We start from the raw sequence: 21,386 nt of genomic DNA, 5'->3' as shown, positions 1-21,386 counted from the left end.
AAGATTTACTGACTGCGTCACCCATGGGCTAAGCATTAGGACAAGCTTATTGCATGCATTCTTTTATCCAAGTATCACAACAACTGTGTGGGAGGGAGAGTGGGTTCCTTCCCCATTTTACAGATAAGAACACTGAGGTTGAGAGAGGAGATGAACCTGCTCAGGGCCACCGGTCAGTGACTGGTAGAAGAGTCAGACCCAGCTCCATCTGACTGGAAGCTTGGGTTCTCACAATGACCTCACATTGCTACTCTTGTCACAGGCAAGCTCTGCTAGAGAGACAGGGGAGAATGATGAGCAAGGAGGGCAGAGATTCCTGATGGAGACAGTGCTGCCTTGGGTCCCATCACCTGGGTCCACACCTGGCAGGGTGGGGCCTGCACAATGAGCCAACACAGCACAACGCCCAGGTTTTGAAGCAAAAAATGTGCAGAAACACAGGACACACATCTTTACTTACTGGCATAGGGTGAGTTGGCAGCTGAGCCGTTGAGGAAGGTAGGGGAGCCGCCCAAATTGGACATGGCAGCAGTGCCATACCCATTCATACTCGTGGTGACCGAGTTATAGTTGGTCTGCTGGGGGGTGGTGCTCGGCACATACCCATGTGGTGACACGCTGCTTGAGTTGCGGGTGAAACCTGAGAGGCAGGGGCGAAAGCAAGGATGAGGGTGGCATTCAGGTGGGTGGTGGGCCTGGGAGGCTGGGGGAAAGGAGGTCTCTGGCTCTTGCCCCCTCACCACATCCCAAAGGGAAGGGGCCGAGTGATTCATGGGTGGGTTGGTGGTGCTAGCTCTGTGATTAAAATGGGAAGCGAGCGAAAGACACATTTCTCAGGAGATCATAAATACTTATCGGGCCCGTGAGAAGTGGCAATGCAGGACCTATAAATTATCATTTTGGAACAGAAATAAATCCCAATCTGAGAGATGTACCCTGGAAGTAACAGGTTCCTACTCCCTGGATGAGGGTGACAGGCTCTGGCCCCTCCAGAACTTCAATTCCAGCCCTCTTTGGGACCTGTCAGTCATGGTTTACAGTGAAAAGTCAAATGCAGAGACGGCTAAATTAATGGATCCTGTCTAGCCACCCGCCGCCAGATTATCCGACATGATGGCTAGAACCAAAAGTCTACAAGTCTGATACACACAGACCCAGGAATCTCCCTTTTTTGGGGTGGGGGGGAAATAATTTGAAAAAATAAACACTTTTGTGTCAAATAAATGGGGAGGGGTAGCTTGAGGTTGGGAAGGGACAAGGAAATCAGCGAGGGTGGGGGTGGGGACAAGGGAGGGCTCCTGACCCTGATTGGTGGCCTGCGACGCCTCGGAGACATTCACGGCCAGTTGTCCGCTGAAGGAATTCACGCCCATCATTCCCGCATGGACCGAGGTGTTCGTGAGGGCTGGGAGCTGGCTGTGGTTGCGAGGAACACTGTACAGAGCCTCTGCGATGTCAGCCGCTCTCTTCAGAATAATCTCCTGAAAAGCAACAGGAACATCCCGTGTAACTGCCCCAGTCACATTCCTGGGAGACCACATCCCAGGTGTTTACTGCAGGTTGCACTCAGGGCTTTCCATGATTAACTGCACTAACTTCTGCAACCTTTTCAACAAACCTGTGTGTTCAGTCTCATCATCATCAAGCCCATACCTCAGATGGGCCAACTGAAGCTTAGAGAGGCGAAGACCTCATTTAAGGACACTTACCTCCTTAAGGACAGAACTGGGCTGCATTATTCTGTGTGACTTTGACAGCCCATTAACTCAGCCAGTCCTCCTTACTACCTTGCAGTAAGGGACAGCAACCTGGAGCTTCCCTTCCCCACCAGTAACACAGAAAATTCTGGGGTCACTCTCTCTCACACACATGTGCACATGTGCCCTGAAATTCATCTCCCTGGATGAAGTTAAGGGAAGGTTTACATGACAACCTATGTCCTTAAGTATTAGCAGGCCTGTGTCCCTTGGACACCGACCGATTCAAATGACACAAAAAAGGAAGGATTATCTCAGGCTTGTAGTTTCCTGAGCAAGTTGAATCAGAAACATGGAGTTGCTCTATGAAACAGAAGCAGACAATGTTCAGGCCTTGTTACACTTTTTAGGAGAAGAAATTAAGCCCCCCTTTTCCTCCTAAGTTTTCTTGAAAACCTGAAAGGAATAAAATTGAGCACCAGTAACTCTCTTCTTCAATGATGAACTATATTCCCACAGGAGATTCCTTTTAAATAAAGTACCTTTTCTTATAAGAAAAATTATTCCCTAGAAAAGGCAATAAAAGATTTACAAAAGAAGAGAGAAGAACTGAATGGCTTTGCAACATGTTAGGCCTGAATGACTTTTTACTCTGAACTCATGAAAGAGCTTTTATCATTTTCCTGCTTTTTCATTCTAACAAGGACTCTGGGAGCTTCAGCTGAACGTGGAAGGTTCGAGACCCAGCACACTCACCTGGTTGTTGTGGGGCATCCCATAGAGTGCTTCTACCAGATCTGCAGCCCTTTTGAGTATCACTTCCTGTCAGGGAAAAAAGCAGATACAGTCCTCTGAGTGAAGGCAGGATGTCATTATCTTTTCACATGATCATGTTCTATTTTCCCTCTCACCATCCTTTGCCAACACACTGCTTTAAAGGCAGTGGGTTTGGGGAACCCCAGAATGGTGTTAAATCACCAATTTATCCCTGTTCATATACACACTTAATCAAGTCAAAAGGTGAGCATCATTGGTACTGCAAGATAAAATACATCACTCAATAGTCTGCCATAAGCACGATAAAGCACTCATATGTTTATTGCTGAATACAATTGCAAGGTCATTTACTAGATTACTACGATCGATGTCAGTTGGTGCATGTTATGAATCCCTAAGATGTGTTTATTTTGCACTTAATTGCTTATTCCAGGAACCATGACCTTATCAGACAGGTCATTTTCAAGAGATTTCCAATCAGTCTTCAGTTAGTAAGAAGCATGTGGCATTAGACTCCTCTTGTATATCTCCCTTGTGTGGCAGAGTCATGAGATCAGGGGGTGATGTGCTGTTTTGTCAGAGGTTCTTACAAAAGAATTCTCCTGCCCCCAGAAGCTCCCTCTGCACCAATTTTCATGACTGGCAGAGTCTGCTTCTTTTATAGCAATTCTTTGCTATTTCAGTATTGTTTGTCATTTTCCCCAATTGCTCATTCATCCTCCTCCTAGGTGTTATGCTCTGCTGTTCACTCCAGTTGAAGAAAAAATGTCTCCTTTCATTTAGGTGGACTTCCATATTTAGCTAGCATGCCTGTTTCTAATAATATAGGGCACTCTACAAAAATATGTGTGGTGATAATTTTTTTCATTCTAACCACAAGAAATTGTTCCTTTTATTCAGCCCCAATTTTCTGAAGATTCATTTATACTGCAATGTGAAAAGAAAAGCTAAGCTTGATACATGTAAAATGGAGGCTTATCAGAGAACCAAACATGAAGGCATAGTATGATTATCAGAGGTGATTTGCAAGAAGATATGTTTACGTTTTTTTTTTTTTTTTGCTGTGGGTAAAGTTTCAAAAAGAAGTTTAACTTTAAACATTTTACACAATAGATTTCTGCATGGAGAAGCAGTGCTGTTCAATTTTCACATACTGCAGACACTGATCACAAAATAGGGATATAATTGCATTCATTTTGCTGTCACCATAGCCTCTTCAAAAATTCTTGAACAACTCTTGAAATGACAAGCTTTTAGATACATATTAGCATTTTTCAATTTTAAATTCTCTATAATATAAGATAAAATAGTTGTCATACTGCAGTAACTACTTATGACATATATAATGTCCTAAATTCAAAAATGAGGTTGAGGGGTTTTCAGTTCTCAATAAACATTTATGCATGCTTTAAGCTGCTGCTATACCCCATTTACAAAACAGTTCTGTTATTTTTCAGATAAGGAGTGGAAAACATTATATAATCAATGGGGTTTGAATCAATCCATCTGAAATAATTTCTTTATTTTTTAATGCAAGCTACAAGATAACCTACCACATTTTTGTTTGCAGTGCTGTCTGACCATAGCAGTTAATAATTTACTATGGTATGGGCACAGTAAACCCTATCCCCAGATCAAATTCAGCCTGTACTGCTTTCATTAAAACCTCACGGCTTTATCTGGCTCTTAGAAAAGATTAAAACAAAACAGGATCAAGTTAGTTTATATACTAAAAGTTGACTTCTCTGCATCTATATTCATTTATTTCTTCAAATGGATATATATGTCAGTGTTTGGGTTTGGCAAAGAAGATATTTTTCTTTCTTCTCATTTTAGGGAAAAAAAACACAAGACTTTTGCTTGTCAAAAGCAAGATGAGGTATGCAGTTAGAACCTGCATTTGTGAACTTCAATCTTGGAGCAGTATCATTGAGGGTTTAAAGCAGTGCTTATTTTAATTTCACAGGACCAGGGAGGAGGCAAATTCCAATAAACTCCAGTATCTTTGAAGTTCTTGCACCTGAAAAATTTCAATTATCAGGGCAGGCTATATATTGTGAACTGATATTTTTAGTGATAAAAGGTTTTGATGACATAATTCACTTGTTTCTTTTTCTCCTTACTCAATGCCCAGAGCTCTCATCAGCATTCAACCCCTGAAAGTGAAACATGTGAACTTCACTTCCTAGAGTTGCCTCCTCCCTTCAATCCATGGAGCCAGGACACGCTTTCCACTAGGCACATTGCTATAGTTGGGTCAGCAGCCCAGCATTGCTTCAGACCAGCAGTCTTGAGGACAGTGAACTCAATGTCATGTCCTGAAAGTGACTCTCTTAAAATGGTATCTTGCCTATTTTATAGTGTCCTTCATTGTGGTATCAACTTTGGGACTTAAGGGGGAGACGGCTTTTGGCTCAGCTTGGCCAATGTGATGCAGCTTCTATTAGTTATTTCTGCAAATGGGAAGGAGAAAGGAAATGTCTGGGTCCTCTATGAGTTAGTGCAGCGAACCTGCAAGGTGCTTGGATTTCGGTGACCAGAAAATTGCTCTCACCTCCATGTCATTAGGCTCCCAGTGAACTAGCCCCCAAGCGTGTTTGTGTTGGGGATCTAATATATTGCCTTTCAATCAGAGCTGAGAACCACTGAACACACAGACAGAACATGACGAGCAGGTCAGGAAAGCAATAAAGATTTTACAGAGCTGTCCAAGGTGCTAAATTTACTCAATAATGGGTTTGGCACCATAGTGTTAACCTCTCATTTACTACCAGTTTGAGGGACTAAATTGAAGTAGCTGACTTCATTTACCTTGAAATGTATATTTTATGACATTATGTAAGTAGATTGAAAGGGCACTGCAGTTTTAACAATTTAAAGGCTAAAGCATGTTTAAGATGAAACTTGAATATTTATTGTATATTGCACTTAAAGTATATAGAATGTTAAAATGTATTGATTAAATTTGTAAAAGGCATTATAAAAATGACAGGTAGTATAAAAGATGTATGCCTTTTAAAATCAAATTGATAGTATATGCTATCTCTTTGGTGGCCACAAGTGTAATTTTTTTGCAGTTTTATATGGTAATTTGAAAAATCTGTAATTTCACATTAGGAAATGATTGAGCCTGGGATGTTAAAAAAAGAGAGAGAGAAATTTCCCATAAGGGGAAGAGCTGGAGGTTTCATATAATCTTTTGTCTCTGAAATTGTTCCTAAAGTCTTATTTTTTGTGACATTGTATAAGGATCCTTCCATTCTAATAGGCAATTTTAATATTTCTGAAAAGAAAGAGCATTTGACTAGTACTAATATCTAATTTTTCAAAGCATTTATTTGTCAGGAGAGATTTTCTCTTCTCTTCTTAATGTTTAAAATGACTCCCTGCTTGCAGTTTAAAACATGAGGGTAGAGATTAGACTCTTCCAAGATAATTAATCCTATCCTTGGATTAAAAAAATACATATCCCATTGGGCAATTAAAAAAACAAATACTAGTACCCTAAATATTGAAAAGCCCCAGAGTCTCCTTATAGAGGTAATGCTTATTCTCCAACCTATATCCTGAGTCAGACTATTTTTCTTTTCATAAGTTTGGACTTATTCTCTCTTAAAGACATAGAAAATGTTTACTCTTTAAAAACAACAACTCTTTACTGACCTATTTCCTTTCACAATCAAAACTGGTCATTACCTGCCTTGCTATGACCATTGATTGATGATTATGTGAATGGGATTCTGGAGAGAAAAAATGGATAAGCTATACTAAATCTGTTTAGAGTTAGTAGAAACACTGGAGAGATTCAAGGAACAGTCAAGTGTAATTGTCATAAGTTTTGCTATGTTTTGGAATCTTAATGATAAAAATGCCAAATGAGCTACAAATACAGTGAGAAGATACAGCTTTACTTCCCATGTTGCAACCCAGTTAGCAAATAATTTTTAAACTTCCTGTTGCCCAAGTAGGCGCACACCAACATTCCTCTGCAGCACCTTTCAAGGCACCCTATCTTCCCAGAATTAAGGTACAGGGTTCCTAGGCGGTTGCAAAAGATCTCCACCCCTCTTTATTCAACCTCCTCTCCCTGTACATCTGAAGAACTGCTCTTGATTCTGGGCTAGCTTTACCTCCTCAGTCTAGAAGGAACATGCTGGGCCCCCTCCTATCTCCAAACCATCATCCATCTGCTCTTACTTCATCTGGAACACTGGCTTCGGTCTGTGTCCATTTGCAATGCCTTCCCATCCTGTAGAGTCTGGTAATGACTGTGGTACTGGTGGTGGTGGTAGAGTAATGGGAAAGAGAACCATTGTGTTTGGAAAGGGAGACTTTAACTCACTCAGTCCTCATGGTGAGACTCTGTATCACCATTTGGCAGATAAGGAGACTGAGACTCAGAGAGGTCCACCAATTTGCCCTGAGGTCACACAGCTAATGAATGTCTGAGCAGGGATTCAATCTCAGTCCTGTTACACATCAGAGCCTGAACTCTTCATACTTACACTATCCTATCAGAACTAATTCCACCTTCACTGAGACTCCAGCTTCTAACCTCTCTCATTCCTCTGAAAAAGAGTGCTGACTGCCCACCCGCCCCCCACCCCGAGAGCCACACAGAAGTAGATTCTGTAGGGTCATTTTGTTCTGCTCTTAAGTGTGTGAGTCTTCAACCTCCAACAACTAGACTGTAGGTACTTTGAGGTCATGGCTATGTCTTAATCTCCTTCTCCAAGCACCTAGCACTGTGTTCAGCAAACCACAGCCCTTGAGAAATTCATGCTGAAGAGTTTATTCTAAAATAGGTACTGATTTTTAAAAGTATGTGCTTAATTTATATGAGGAAATGACCAAGTCATATATTTGGCATAGTTTATAAAAGCAGAAGACTTAAATTTGGTGCCCCATTTGGCTCTAGACTTTTTAATCCAATATATAAATTCCCAAAGGTCAAGTCTGGGGAGGTTTTTTATACCATTTTTTAAGTGAATTTGCTCCTTCACTCCTGCTGACTTGTACTTACACTTTAATTTTGTGACTAATATAATGAATCATCTCGGGTACAGACATTATCTCAAGTTATAGGCTGCTATCAACATGAGGCTGGTCTTGATGTACATTAGCCTTTTATTAACTGTACTCCTAGACTCTTGGAAATACTTAGGTTTTTGCATACTCTCCGGAACAAGGCATATCATATCTGATATGCAGACATGGCCAACTCATCTTTCCTTCTGTTTTATGACAGTAAAATCTCTGAGGATTATTCACCCTCCATGTGAATCGTCAGCATCTGATCCCAAATGTGTTGCTCTTAATAATAAGTCCATATTCACTGTGCCCACCCAGCCTCCCAGGGAGAGTGGGAAGGATGTCTAACCATCCGATACTGAGCCCATTTATAAATCCAGTTCAATGTTTTAAGTAATTCAAACCCAGATGAGCAGGGGAGATGCCCTGAACTCCCTTCCATTCAGAACACATATAGACCAACTCATAAAGCCAGATGGGTACCCATTTACCACCACAACATTAATTTCAAATATCAGAATCAGATTTTGAGACTCTGGAAACTCCCTCATAAAATTAAAGCCCAGGGATGCTTCAGTAATTTCAGAAGACAATCTGTGCTTGGCTTTATGCTCCCTCAAGTAGAAAATAATGTTTTGAGGGATGGAGAAAACAGCTAAACGATAAGCATCAATTATCAAAGTCAAGTTGACTTGGGTGATTCCTACGAAAGAAGTACAATACCTTCCTGTCACTGCACATTTCGCTGACACCCATTTATCACCAATCTACTTTCCTTATCAGGGGATTCAAGATACAGTGGGTCCAAATATCAGCAAAATATGGAGTGGAATGGCAAAATCACTCCTGATTTAAAGTCGATAAGCACCTATCAATGAAACCAGCACTGACTCCATGCACCTCCTCACTCTAGAGTTTACACTGGGTTCACATTTTGAACAGTGTAATTCAGCTTATTAGCCTTTAAGTTCCAGCTCTTTCCCCACTTGCTTCTCAAAGTGTGGGTGACACTGATTGGAAAGTCTAAGAGCTGAAAAATTGATTGGAAGTTTCTGGCAGCCCATTTCCCACAGAGCTGTATGTACAGCACAATAAATACTAGTTGTACTGAAAGGTATTTCTGTGGAGGGTAGTTTTCTATCCCAACTTCCTTTATGTTTATTCAGCCAAATGGAAAATTCCACAATGGTAGACTCTGTGTCCTAAAAAAAAAAAAAATCATATAATGAGGGCAGTGAGGGAAAGAATAAAACAAACCAAAATAATACTTGAGCACTGTTTAGTTTCCAATCCTCTGAGACATTCCTTAAATTTTTCATTTTTTCTGGTATTATGAACTTCTCAAAATGGAGCTTACTGCAGATCATTAGAAGCCTTCAGTGTCACACTTTAAACATTCTTTACTCAGAAGCCCTATGACTGAGAAGTGTCGCTTACATTTAGCATGGATATAATTAAACATGTTTCTGTTGAAAGGGGCATTCTCATTATGGCTAAGGACCACTTTAGACGAAATTGAAATGGAAAGGAGGAACATAGATGAGGTGTAGGTAGCAAGTGGTTATTTCTAGGGAGGCATAAAATGCCAAATGTGTAACAATTATATTTTACAACCCTGCATTCTAAAGACTTCAGAGCATTTTATTATATAAGAAGCCCCAGTTGAAGCTTAAGGAGCATTCCAGCACACACTCATTGCCCATAGCCTTTAAAGAAAAATAAAATTCAAACCATAATCAAAATCTGCAGAAAATTTCAAAACAAAGGATTTAAGTATTTTGAAAGGGTCTACTGCTATTCGCACAAGAGGCTTCAAAAGTATTCTAAAGACACTGCAGAGGTTTGAAGGGGGGGAGGGTGCTTCCAAACCTCCTCTTATTTTAAGGCAGATTTCGTGTTCAGATTAGATGATAACTCCTCTTCTCAAACGTATGTTATCATTGTGCCACGTGGCTGAAGGTGCACCAGAAAGCTTTGCATCTGTTAGAAGCACGGTATAGAAGACTTCTGAATCACATGAAATTAAGGCAGTTGTAAGCTAACAGAGCTGTATCAACGTAAGACATACTAACTTACATGATTGACTTTTACAGTGGAAAGAAAAAGGCTGTTTTCAGGCAGCTGTTATTGCCTCAATGGAAAAAAAAAATCAATGAAAGTGAAATGAACAAGAGATTTTGTCTGAGTTGCAGTTAATACCACTGAAGAGCTATGGATATTAAAAGGTCAACAAATAAATTAGCCAGAGTGTTATGAAATGAATGATTTGGCTTATAATTTTATTGAGTGAAAATTGTTCGCTGCCTATTAGACCAGGTAATTTTTATCTCGTGCCTCAATTACTGTTCCGTAAGCAATAATATAGTTGTAAGAGCTGCTGGTTCGATCGCGTGACCTCTGAGAAGCCGGCTAGGACAGCTGACTTTACTATGATGGATAACTAAGCTTGGTCTCCACGAGGTGCCAAACCTCCCTTTCCTGCAAGGGGATCTCATAAAAGAAACATTACAGCTTGATTCATTTTACCAAAATGTTCGACTTTTCAAGTGTCAGCAGTTAAGTATAAATTGTGAAACCAGGTATTCCTGAGAAGAGTGATGACAATGGCTCCCCCCGCCCTTTTTGGTCTCGTGGCATTCTCTTCTAAATGGTGTCATGGTAATTGGTGAATGGGAGCCTGGGGTGCTTCCCGCCACAAATACAGTGAAAAATGGTGTCTGCACCCTTGTGGATATGACCTGCTTGGAGGTACAGAGCTGAACTTGGTAACCTCTGGCTGGCTCTTCTTATTCCGATTCATTGTACTGGTTTAAGACCAACGCTCTGGGTTAGGTCCTGCTGAGTGGCCTTGGAAATCGACTTTCTGATCAGGATGAAAGTCTCTGCTTAAAGAGAAAGCTGTGGACAGAGGTGCCTTTTTCAGGGCTAGGTTGTAAAGTCAGCACATGAAACAAAAACTGCCTAGAGTCAAAATTACCCTTGAAACTCTTTTAAGTTGCCAAGGCCTGGGCTCTTAGAAACACAAAAGGCAGAAATTAACTACTTGTGTTTCTCTTTGTCTTTTGGCTGTGGCTTCCCTTTCCCTAGGGTGAGAGAGAATAAATATCTAGTTTGAAAGTAAGAGGACCATTGAGTAAACAAAGAGATTTATTTTATGTATGTCGGCGTATGTCTGTGTATGTGTGTCTGGTGTGTGTGTATACAAATGTATGTGTATATTTATATTTTTGGACAAGTACGTGTAGTTAAACTTGAGAGTGATACATGCAGGCTGGAACTACGCTGGACTTTACGGATATCTAAGGGAGGCAAAAATAGAGTTGGTTTTGGCTTCTTAAATTGTTGAACATCATTGGTTATTGCATGTACCTCCAGACGAATGGTATCTGTAAATGATGATTCCCAAAGCTTTACAGATGGTCCTGACTATAACTGCAATTAAAATTCACTGCCTCAAGACTGCTGGGGCTCTGTTGGTTCTTATTACTCCAGTGTTTAATTGAAGTGTTACTCAAGGCTGAAAATAGTAAGCATGGCCAGAGACGTCCTAGTGTCTGTTTCTTTGGTCTTTAAGAGGAGGGTGTTGGATGGTTAGGAGGTAGAAATGAGCCCCTTGTGCCTCCTCCTGTGACTTCTCCTTGAACTAATGAGTAATTATATTCAAAGCCTCTGTACACAGGGTGTGATATGAAGGTTAAAGTTACCCCCCCACACACACGCGCACCCACCCATCAAGAGCTCCGTGCTAAAAAAGGACTTGAAGGAGGCTCAAGAATACAGCTATTGGAGTGACTGTTATTACAAGTCCCTACCGCGATGACTCGGGGGCTAGAGAGAAAGAGAATAATCTCCTGGTATTCTATATGTATTTTTAATTCCTGCTGCCTCTTTCCTCTGACTCAGCCATCTGTGAGCTACCCTCAGACCCTGCCTACCACCTTCCTCCTCCCCCTAGCTGAACTTGCGGAATTCTAAAAATCTGGTTTATAAAACTGCATTTTTTCTTACAATTCCCATTTCTTAATTCTAGGAGGCAGTGCCTTAGAGATTCGGGCTCTGGAATCCAAAAGCATTGGCTCAAAACCTGCTCGGCCACTTGCAGCATTGTAAATGCAGCCCTTGGTTTCCTCTGTTTCCTCATCAGTGGACTCAGACCAGCTTCGAGCTCAGCAGACAGGCTTACGGAGCAGGAGGCAGTGATAGCAGTGATAACCCTTACTTATTTTCCAAAGAATTTGGGCAAACCCTGTGCATTCTTACAGCCAGTGTGGATTATGTGCCTGCAAAACCCTGTGAAAGACTCTGAACAGACTAATGGTGAGGAAATCTGGACATGAAAAATCTCTATTGACAGCTGCATGAGCTGTCCTGAGCCTCGGTTTCCTCATCTCTAAATTGGGCATGATTCAATAGTGACAGAATACCTTACTGCAGAGTTGGTTAGTTAAAGGTAACATAAATAAAGTAACACAGTGAGAATTAACACTTCTGTGGGAGTCATGGCCTTTTTAATGAAGCTACAATCTCCGTCCCCAAGAGAACAATGTGTGTGTGCAGGTGTGTGCATACTCATCTCACACACACACTTGTGTATACAATTTCAAGGGCACACAAAACTAGGTGAAACTCCCCCGATAAAAGCAGCATAAGCAGGAGGGGACACCAAGCCCCTAAACTGGGCATATTATCAAAATGGGAAAGTGGAATTTGCCTGTGAGTTTTCTGGCAGAGACAGAGGAGAGAGGGGTAAAAAAGAACTGCATTCCACGGTTTGTGTTTTTGACAAGAAAAGGCAGAGACAAAATGGTTTTTGGAAACAAACCCAAGCATGCTTTTCCTAAGAGGTGAATATACCATACGATTTGCTTTTGTTACTGAATTTTTTTCTTTTTTTTTTTTTGGTTTGAATCATTTTGGTTCCCAGATATAATGTTAATAGAGTTTCTTAAAATTAAAAACAAAACAAATAAATGATTAAGATTAGAGAGCAGGGCCGGTGTCACAGTGTGGAAGATAAAGACATAGGGTTTTTCTTTCTCCTCTTCTGAAACCCTCAGTCATCCCCTTTTCTGCTAACAGGCAATGTGGTTATGCAAAGATTTCTTATTTGTATTTTCACTGATGCAACTGCAGGTTTTGAATTACGGATAGTCTTTGCATAAAGACTAAAACAATAAAAACATAATTAGAATACATGGTATACAGCCGACTCCAGTTTTATTTTGCCCCAGCTCTGCATTTATGATCAATCACTAAACACGACCGATCTTTAGGGCGGGTGATTTTGGGTTTTGTCTCTGCATTGAGCAAAACCAGTGCCTGTGACTAGCGTCTGAATTTCCATTCTGCAAGTGTACAGTGGAACTGAATAATATTTGGCACAATGCAGTGCACAACTGAGCCACTAAATGGCTGATTTACTAAATTATTATTAGATGAGCCCTTGCTGTTCCAAATGAAAGTGCAGTCACTGTCTTCCTGCATGGTGTGTTCAGATTGTTCTGTGTTTAAATATTCAGCATGAGGCTAATGCGAACTGATGAACTGAGACTATAAACATTCACTTTCAATACAGACAGAGCGACAGAGATGAAACATATCATGTGGCCTGTGGAGGTGAAAATGATTTATATTTAAGGATGTTGCTGCCTACTTCCATTACTTTAAGGTACTCTTAATTAGCATGGTGTTGGAAATGACTAATTCCCGTGTACAGGAAGAAGAGGCTGGGATTATTATTTTTTTGCACACCAGTGAACGAGAAGCTACCCCAAGGATCTGCTGCCTATGTTGTGGTTCAGAACCTTGAGTTTTATTCATGGCAGGCTGCACTATGCCAGCAGAGTCTTATTTCTTCTGGGAGAACTATGGTTTCTAACATTCAGCGTTTTCTCTGTACCCACCCAAAAGGTCCACAGCCCCTCCTCAGTACCATCCCTGCCTCAGCAGCCCACCTTCCTTACCATCGGCATCTACTGCACTGACTCCACAGCCAACCCAGGACCTCACTCTCCATCTCACCAGCACCTTTACTGACACCTGCTGGAATGAAGAACAACCCTTGCTCCCTGGACAAAGATAACCCCCTCCGCCTTCCTCCCCTTGGAGGGCAGTTATAGGCAAGCACTTAAAATACTGTGATCACTTACAGTAGATTAGAATTTTTTATTGGTGCCCTGTTGCCATAACAACACGAAGACAGCAGATGACTTAAGCTAAGCTTGCAAAGCAAAAGGCTGCTCATCTGGCAGTTAAAATGAATACAGTTCATTTCACAAGTTTCCCATATGGACTCTTAGTGTATGGTAATGAGGAGACCATATGGTGAGAGAAAATGCAGTGAGAACAATTGGGTTCCACTGGCTGAGTGGGAAGCGGGGAGAGAAAACCCGGGTGAGAGATTCCGGTGGGTGCGCTCTCTGGGTTCAAGGTTTGGTTGAGGTTTGTTTGGGTTTGCGTTTGGGATGGTTGTGTTCCGTAGGGGTTTCGTGTTTCTTAATCTGTTCCTTAATATGTCGGCTGCGTGAAATGACAAACATCTTGCAAATTTTGCAATATCATTCATCACAAACTGTCAGCAGTGTTTGCAAATCTGACTTGCAAGATCTTTTAAATGTGTTGTGCTTAAAAGGCAACAGTACTAAGTTTTTAGACAAAGTGCAGGAAAATTTAAGCACTTCTGACAAGCAGAAACATTAACAGTAATCATTTTAAAAACACTTGCATCTTTTGCCTGGGTGTTTAGCTGTAAATAATGCTAGAATGCATAAAAGCTTTAAAGTAAAAAATGGCATAAATACTTTTTATTATGTTTCATAAAGGATAACAAAAAAGAAGTGCTGTGCCCCATGTGCATGTGTTATCCATAGGTACAGAGGTATGGAGATACCCCACTCTCCTCACTGCTCACCAGATTGGAAAGTGGGGAGGACAGCTTGAGAGAGGCTCTAAAGTCAATTCTGTGCTATACATGCTTCATAAAAGATGAATATAAATGCATTAGTTAGACACGGTGAGCTAAATTAGAAGGTCAGGCAGGGCTGGGAGGGCTGAAAAATCACACAACCAATGACTGTAATTACTCTTTTTTAAGTCTATTAAGTGGTGTTGTTCTATCAAGGCTCAAGGGTATAGGACATGAAGAACAAGATAAAGTAATGTGTATTTATTACTCCCACTGGATCAATTTACCAGATATTTTCAGCTCCATAAAGCAAAATACACAAATGCCGCCTTTGTTACTTTTCTCAAACTGCTTTATTTTCTCTAAAAGAGGGACTGGCTCTTGGAGAAGAGACATATTTGCCCTGTGCAGGTCCCCATACCAACCCTCTGGGCGGGGAAAAGAGAGAAAGCTGGTGCATGTTTAAGTAGGATGGGGCTGAGGTTAGGCGAGGGACAGGAGAGAGAAGCCTGTGGCCTCAAGGCAGAATTACTTGGGTTTCCAGAATTGGAGGGAAATGGGAACTTGATGCAGCGAGGCCCGAGGCCCTGCGTGCGAACCCTAATTTTCCATGTGCTTGCTGTGAGTGGCACGCCGCCAGCCCTCTGGAAACTCTGACCCTGTGATGTGGGGTGTACCCATCTTGCCAGGAATAATAGCCCCCATATACTGAAGTCTCACTATCCGCCTGAGAGACCCTGTTGCATAAATTATCTCATTAACACCCAACAGCCGCACTGTGGGGCAGCTGCCTTCCGAAGGAGGAATCGGAGTCTGGGAAGGGTGAGTCCGTGCACAGACAGCGCAGGCGGTTTTCAAAATCCACGTCCACCTAACCTGAGTCTCCCCTCCTGACCGCTGTGCTTTTCAGAAACCTTGATAAAGCCATGCCAGGCACATTGCGGGCACGATATGTTACCTATTCCCTGGGCCTCACTGCAAACATGTGAATGCCAGCCAAACGCAATGCCTCTGTACTAATGCTCACGGATCACTCAGGAAGACAGCTGGCAAACTGAAGGGGACAGGGACACCTCTGGCCTTCAAACACAGCTGGCTCCTCGCTCAGTACTTCTGGATGGCCTCCTGCATTTCAGCATCTCAGCGCTTCTGAGTGACCACAGTCGCCATCCCCCTCACCTCCACCTGATAAGAAAAGTCCACTTTCACCCCAAAGTTGGTCAAAAGTTCCTCTCCCTCCTGCCAGGATCCAGAGAGGAAGGCACATCTGTATGACAGAAGAGAATGCTGCAGCTGGGAACCCTCAGCCTGCCCTTCTCCACATGCACCAGAGAAAGGAAACCAAATCACACCTGGGCTTTGCATAAAGACAGTATTGTAAATTGGTGTGTATGGCAACTACCACTGATGGTAGCTTTTGGGGACAAAAATCATCCGCAGAGAAGGATTCCCACTTGCTCCCATTTTCTCATTTGGTAAATGGGAATGAGGTCTGCTCTCCCGACTTCTCTCACAAGAGGGGCTCCCATAAAACAAAGCATGTACAAGTTCTTTGAAAAATCGCAAGCCAGTATACAAAGGCATATTATTATGGAAAGCTGTCTGCTTGGTCTTTGGAGCAGTTTCATTTGACAGAATATGTGGGTGGTTGTATGAATCTAGCTTTGTCTATTCACAAACACATGGGTTTAATAAAGTGGAGTTTGTTTTTTAAGGTGTGTGGTCCAAGGCGCACTGAAACTCTCCTGTTTGACAAACACTGACCACGATCCTAAGAAAGGCGGAGCCCGTTTTCATCCCTCAAACAATGGACAGCAGGACTATAAATCTCCCAGGTCCACAGGAATACCTCGTGCTGGCTCCATCCGCCACTTCCTGACCCTGCTCTTGAACTCTCACTCCACCTTCACATTCAGAGCCAAGAGGACACCACTCTGATCTGAGTCACAGAGAGAGCTTCCTGGGGTGGGCTCTGGCCAAAGCTCTTGCACGGCGCAGTGGCTGGATGCAAGCTATGGAGTGTTTCCTTAACACACAAACCCATTGTGTCCTTGATTACTCTTCCCAAACCCAGGAAAGCAGGGCTGGGAATTTTACCATCGGGCCACCAGGGACGAAGTGACACGTGCCTTGGCCATTTGTTCAACGATTCTGAACGTGATGTGCAACCGTGAAGATGTTTTTAAAAGCAAATGCACAACACTCAACCATATATTCCTGTTTCTCTCCTTTCTTTATGAATAAGTGCTACTTGGGAGCTAGAGACCTCAACCATTAAACCAAATTTGTCTCCTGTTTTTTCAGTAAATATTTATAGAGTGGCAGCGATGGGCCAGAAACTATACCATGTAACACACAGGATTACTTCTTTTTATCCTGATGTAATCCTGGTAATGTCTGCATGGTTATTTTGAAGTGAAGTCGCTTAGTCGTGCCCGACTCTTTGTGACCCCATGGACAGTAGCCTGCACCAAGCTCCTCCATCCATAGGATTTTCTAGACAAGAGTACTGGAGTGGGTTGCTGTTTCCTTCTCCAGGGAATCTCCCAACCCAGGGATCGAACCCAGGTCTCCTGCATTGTAGACAGACGCTTTACCATCTGAGCACCAGGGAAGTATTTTACCCCCATTTTATAGATGAAGAAACTGAGGCACAGAAAATAAAGCATACAGTCCACTGCTGACCCAGACTGGGATTTCCTGAGTGGCAGAGATTGGTTAGGAGAGCTCTCCAAAGTCAGAGTCTCATTCTCACAGCTGGCAAATAATCACAGCTACCTTTTTGTTGAGTGATAAATAAGTGATAAAGGCAACCCCCCAAAGAAGGAAATATTACTATCTCCATTTGACAGAGAAGGAAATTGAGACACAGAGCGGTAAAGAATTTTGGGGCAAAAAGGAATTTTGACCCAGATGACAGAGCTGGAGGTGGCATGGTTCTGAGTTCCATCTCACCCAATCTGACTCTCCAGTCCCTTCAGCAGACTCGAGAGAGAAGCCAAATGAAGGTGAAAATGGCTCCTGAATGGAAACAATGGGAAGAATCTGCTATGCACTCATGACTTCTTTCTACCACTCAGAAACCTTAGGGACTGACCACTGGGTGGACACATATTATTTACATCCTTGTGCTATGAAATTATCAACTATTTTCCCATAGGAAATGCATGGGACCTAGGTTCTTGCCAGACAAAGGAAACTAAAGATAATTCTTTCCATGGCATACCTATGCTGCAGAAGCAGAGGATCAGTCACTATTACTCTTAGATTCTCTAATTGCTCACCAAGAATAAGTCAGGGTGAAAGGGAAGGAGGTGTAAGGTGGAGGCCCCTTGCAAAGACAAGGATCTGAACAGACTAACACATCATAGAGTTTCTTCCTCAGGTAAAATGCTCTCAAGAAGTTTTTATAAGGTGAATAGCACCTAGCGGAGGTGAAACTGTAATGGGAACTGAAGGCTGAGGCTGAAGGCTCTGTAGTTCGTCCCAGGCTTAGGAGAGGACAGACTTTGCTTGTCACAGTTCTTCCTCTCTTCCAGCAGGCAGGGCCCCTCACCACCCTGCCAGCCCCTCATATCTGTGCATCAGTTTCAGGGGTGGGGTAGCTTTCTCCTGGACAAGGCCCATTCTGACAGGTGGCCCTGCCTGCCCCCCTCCCACGCAGCTGACCCCACAGGTAAGATGTGATGATGAACTGATCACCTACAGAAGTTTGCTGAGCTAGGAAGGATGCCAATTTCATTTTTGTAAGTGCTTTACGAGGGGAAACGGACCTGGAGACGACATATCTCCAGACCTACTGTGGCTTGTGTAGTCAATGAAATTTCACTGTGCATCGTCCTGCCCGTTGACATTCTTTAGCATTTAGCATTCTCTCCTCTGAGTCCTCACACAGCATTGGTTGTCCTTTTGTTAAATGTGGCTGTTGTTTTCTGTTATGCATGGGGTTGTATATGGCAATATCTCCTACACATGGCCTGACTTCCTTGGGTGCAGAGATGGGAATATCTCAACACTGACAGCAGTACAGAAGAGAAACCAATAGACGTGCATCTCCTTTCTTCTGCACTGGCGGTTAATGACAGATCCCTGTATGACATTTATTGCTCTGAGTGGAATTTCTGTTTAGTTTCTCCCAATTGTGTCTTAGGTGGGATGTTTCTGGAGGGAAGAGGCTCATGTTTCAGTGACCCAAAGGCAAGATCTGTCAATATGTTTTCCTTTGAGCTCTAGCTGTTCTCCCCTCACCAAGAATAGTCATGGTGGTAGAAAGCAATATTCTGTTTGTTCTTGAGACATGATATGATAGAATGAGTAATAATCTGGACTTTGGAACCAGGCTTTGTAGATCTGAATCTCAGTTCAGTGGTTTACATGTTGTGTGACCTTGGGCAATTGATTTAACCTCTCTTTAGTTACTTTCTTCTCTAACATAGAGGCGGTAATGGTACCAATCTCCAAGGGTTTTTGAAAGGAAGAAATGACACAAGCGGGCTTCCCAGGTGGTGCTAGTGGTAAAGAACCCACCTGACAACATAGGAGACCTAAGAGATGCAGGTTTGATCCCCGAGTTGGGCAGATCTCCTAGAGGAAGGCCTGGCAACCCACTCCAGTATCCTTGTTTGGAGAATCTCCATGGACCTCTGGTGGGCTATCATTCTTGGGGTTACAGAGTCAGACATGACCGAAGCAACTTAGCATGTAAGTACAATGACCCAAATACAAATAAGTACAACATTACCTGGCACATGAGTGCTTATTACTTTGATTACTGCTTACCTTATTGTACTAAATACACAAAGCACAGAAATACTGAGTTGCTTCTCTATGAAAATTTATCAGTAGCAAAGTTTTCTGCCAATCATCCAAGCCCACATCTCCAGAGACTACAAACCAAAGAGAAGGTATCCTACCTTTGGCAAACGCTCAGGGTCACCAGGGTGCCGGGGAATAACCTTCTGTAACCTCTGGAAACCATAATCAATGGTGGGTTCGTTGAGCGCTACAAAGAAGAAGTCATACAATTAGAACAATTTCAGGAAATAAAGCAGCATATGATTTGCAGCACTTGTGGTGTGGAAATAACTAGGAAGTCCAAGGTTTCATTGATACTTTTGAATTAGATCATAAAATGATGGACGGATGATCCCTTTTGTTGAACACTTCCACCATCTAATTCCTGCTCTTTACCATGGTGGGGACTGACTCACTCTAAAGAACATGAGAAGCAGGTCTTGAACTCTGCTCTTCTGGCCAAATTCTATATTTCTTACATTGTTGAAGGTAGAGAGTAAAATGGAATTGGATATGAGGTTATAGGATTTCCTTTACTCAGAAGGTTGGGTTACAACACTGGAAGGCTTGTCCAAGGGTGTTTACAGTCATAAACAGCAAAAGAATCTGCTTAGGTACAAAATATTGAGTGGCCCTCAGTTGATAGAGGAGCTCAATGCCAGCGGTGGCAATTAAGCAAGAGTGTGGTGATGGGCACAGGAGTCTGGATCTTCTCAGTATGCAAAGCCTATGCTACCCTTGGAAGACTCTGAAATGAGACAGGTATTGAAAATGCCCTTGGTATGACACCGTCACATCTAAGATGACAGACTGATGCACCAACATCAATATTATTTCAGGGAAAGGCTAACCCCTGTGGAGCAACCAGCTTAGAACAGCTCGGTCCCCAGGACGAATTTTTAAAAAGAGTAAAAGAAGAGCATAGTATTTGGAGACAGTGGGCCTTTCTGTACCCTAATTGACTACACTTTCTTCAAAGCATCCTTAAATTCAACTTGCCACAAAGTGGACTCTGGTATATCGTTTTCAAAGTTCCTCCCCAGGATATGAAGTATCTCCAGCCTTCCTTGCCTGACCAGATCGCGGCTCCATCCTCTACCTCATCCCTCATCTCCTCTAAGTAATGGATGGGTGTGGGGGGTTGTTCTTTTATTTTTAGTGTAACCAAAGTATTCAAACACATAGTTCCTCCCTTACTGAATAAAAAGACAGTCTCTGCAGTTCTGACATTTTGCTATACATTAGAAAACAAGGTGCCACATGCTTTACTTAAAATGTATTTCCATTAACCTAAATTTTAAAACTAAGATTCATACTACTGCTAACTTTAAAAAACTGTATTAAATTCAAATAGGTCCCAAGGCTAATGGAAGCAATTTGTATACCAACCCAAACTGACTGGCCCACTTTTCAAAATACAGGTATGATAATCTTGTGGTTTTAAAAGGATATTTAAATTGAAAGACTGTGAATTTAGTACATAATTATACCAGTAGAACCCTTTAACTTGTCAACTTGTAAATCTAAAAGGCTATCAATCATTTCTAAAGAGGAAATAAACCTTAAAATTCCTTGATTGACAGTGCTTACTTTTTATGTAAGGAAAAAAAAAAGAAGGGAAAAAAGGCTGCATAAAGTGGCCAGAAATCCATTTACAAAAGTACATTGTTTTACATAGGTGAGTAAAAAGCCAATAATTACACCTCCAAAAGACATATAAATCAGAGTAAGTACTTTTTCCTCACTTGTGTATTTTAAGTTGGAGTGAACTTCAGGTAACTTTTTATTAAGATTTCTTCTACCCAAATGCAGTGCTTGTTGAAGTTGTTAATAGAGTAGTATTTTCATTTAAGATAATGTAATCATTTTTGCAAATATGAGATTTAGCCATTTCTCCCACGTTCTCCTCCTCCTCCCTACTACCAATTCCAAATGGTAAACTTTCAATCTGTCTCTTGTGGAAATTAACTAAAATTACACCCAAGTGAACCAAACCTCTCTATAGTAGTATATGAGTTAAGGCATAATATTTATTATTCCTCCCATTTTATGAATTACTTTCTAAACCCTTGAGAAGAATTCTTTTTTCAAATTAGACTTGTAGAGAAAAAGCCATGGAATTCTTTATGTAGGGGAGCTGTGACTCATAAAATCCCCAGTATTTAATCAAGAAATGGACAAGA

The 21,386-nt window shown here is 41.9% G+C and overlaps 1 protein-coding gene across 4 annotated transcripts in view; it reads right to left on the bottom strand.

Annotated features, from left to right (window-relative positions):
- Positions 1–21,386, bottom strand: part of EBF1 (EBF transcription factor 1) — a 410,044-nt gene that overhangs the window by 15,479 nt on the left and 373,179 nt on the right. For all 4 annotated transcript variants that reach the window (XM_040239659.1, XM_040239661.1, XM_040239662.1 and 1 more), the window contains exons 11-14: positions 19,323–19,411; positions 2,454–2,519; positions 1,304–1,481; positions 461–640 (exon numbers count right to left, since the gene is read on the bottom strand). In XM_040239659.1, coding sequence (XP_040095593.1) covers positions 461–640; positions 1,304–1,481; positions 2,454–2,519; positions 19,323–19,411 — 513 coding nt within the window. The remainder of the gene's footprint in view (positions 1–460; positions 641–1,303; positions 1,482–2,453; positions 2,520–19,322; positions 19,412–21,386) is intronic.

The sequence above is a fragment of the Oryx dammah genome, unplaced genomic scaffold (genome assembly GCF_014754425.2).
Source record: "Oryx dammah isolate SB20612 unplaced genomic scaffold, SCBI_Odam_1.1 HiC_scaffold_5, whole genome shotgun sequence".
NCBI lineage: Eukaryota > Metazoa > Chordata > Mammalia > Artiodactyla > Bovidae > Oryx > Oryx dammah.
The sequence above is the reverse complement of the archived record's forward strand: the minus strand, read 5'-3'. Positions and strand labels throughout refer to the sequence as shown.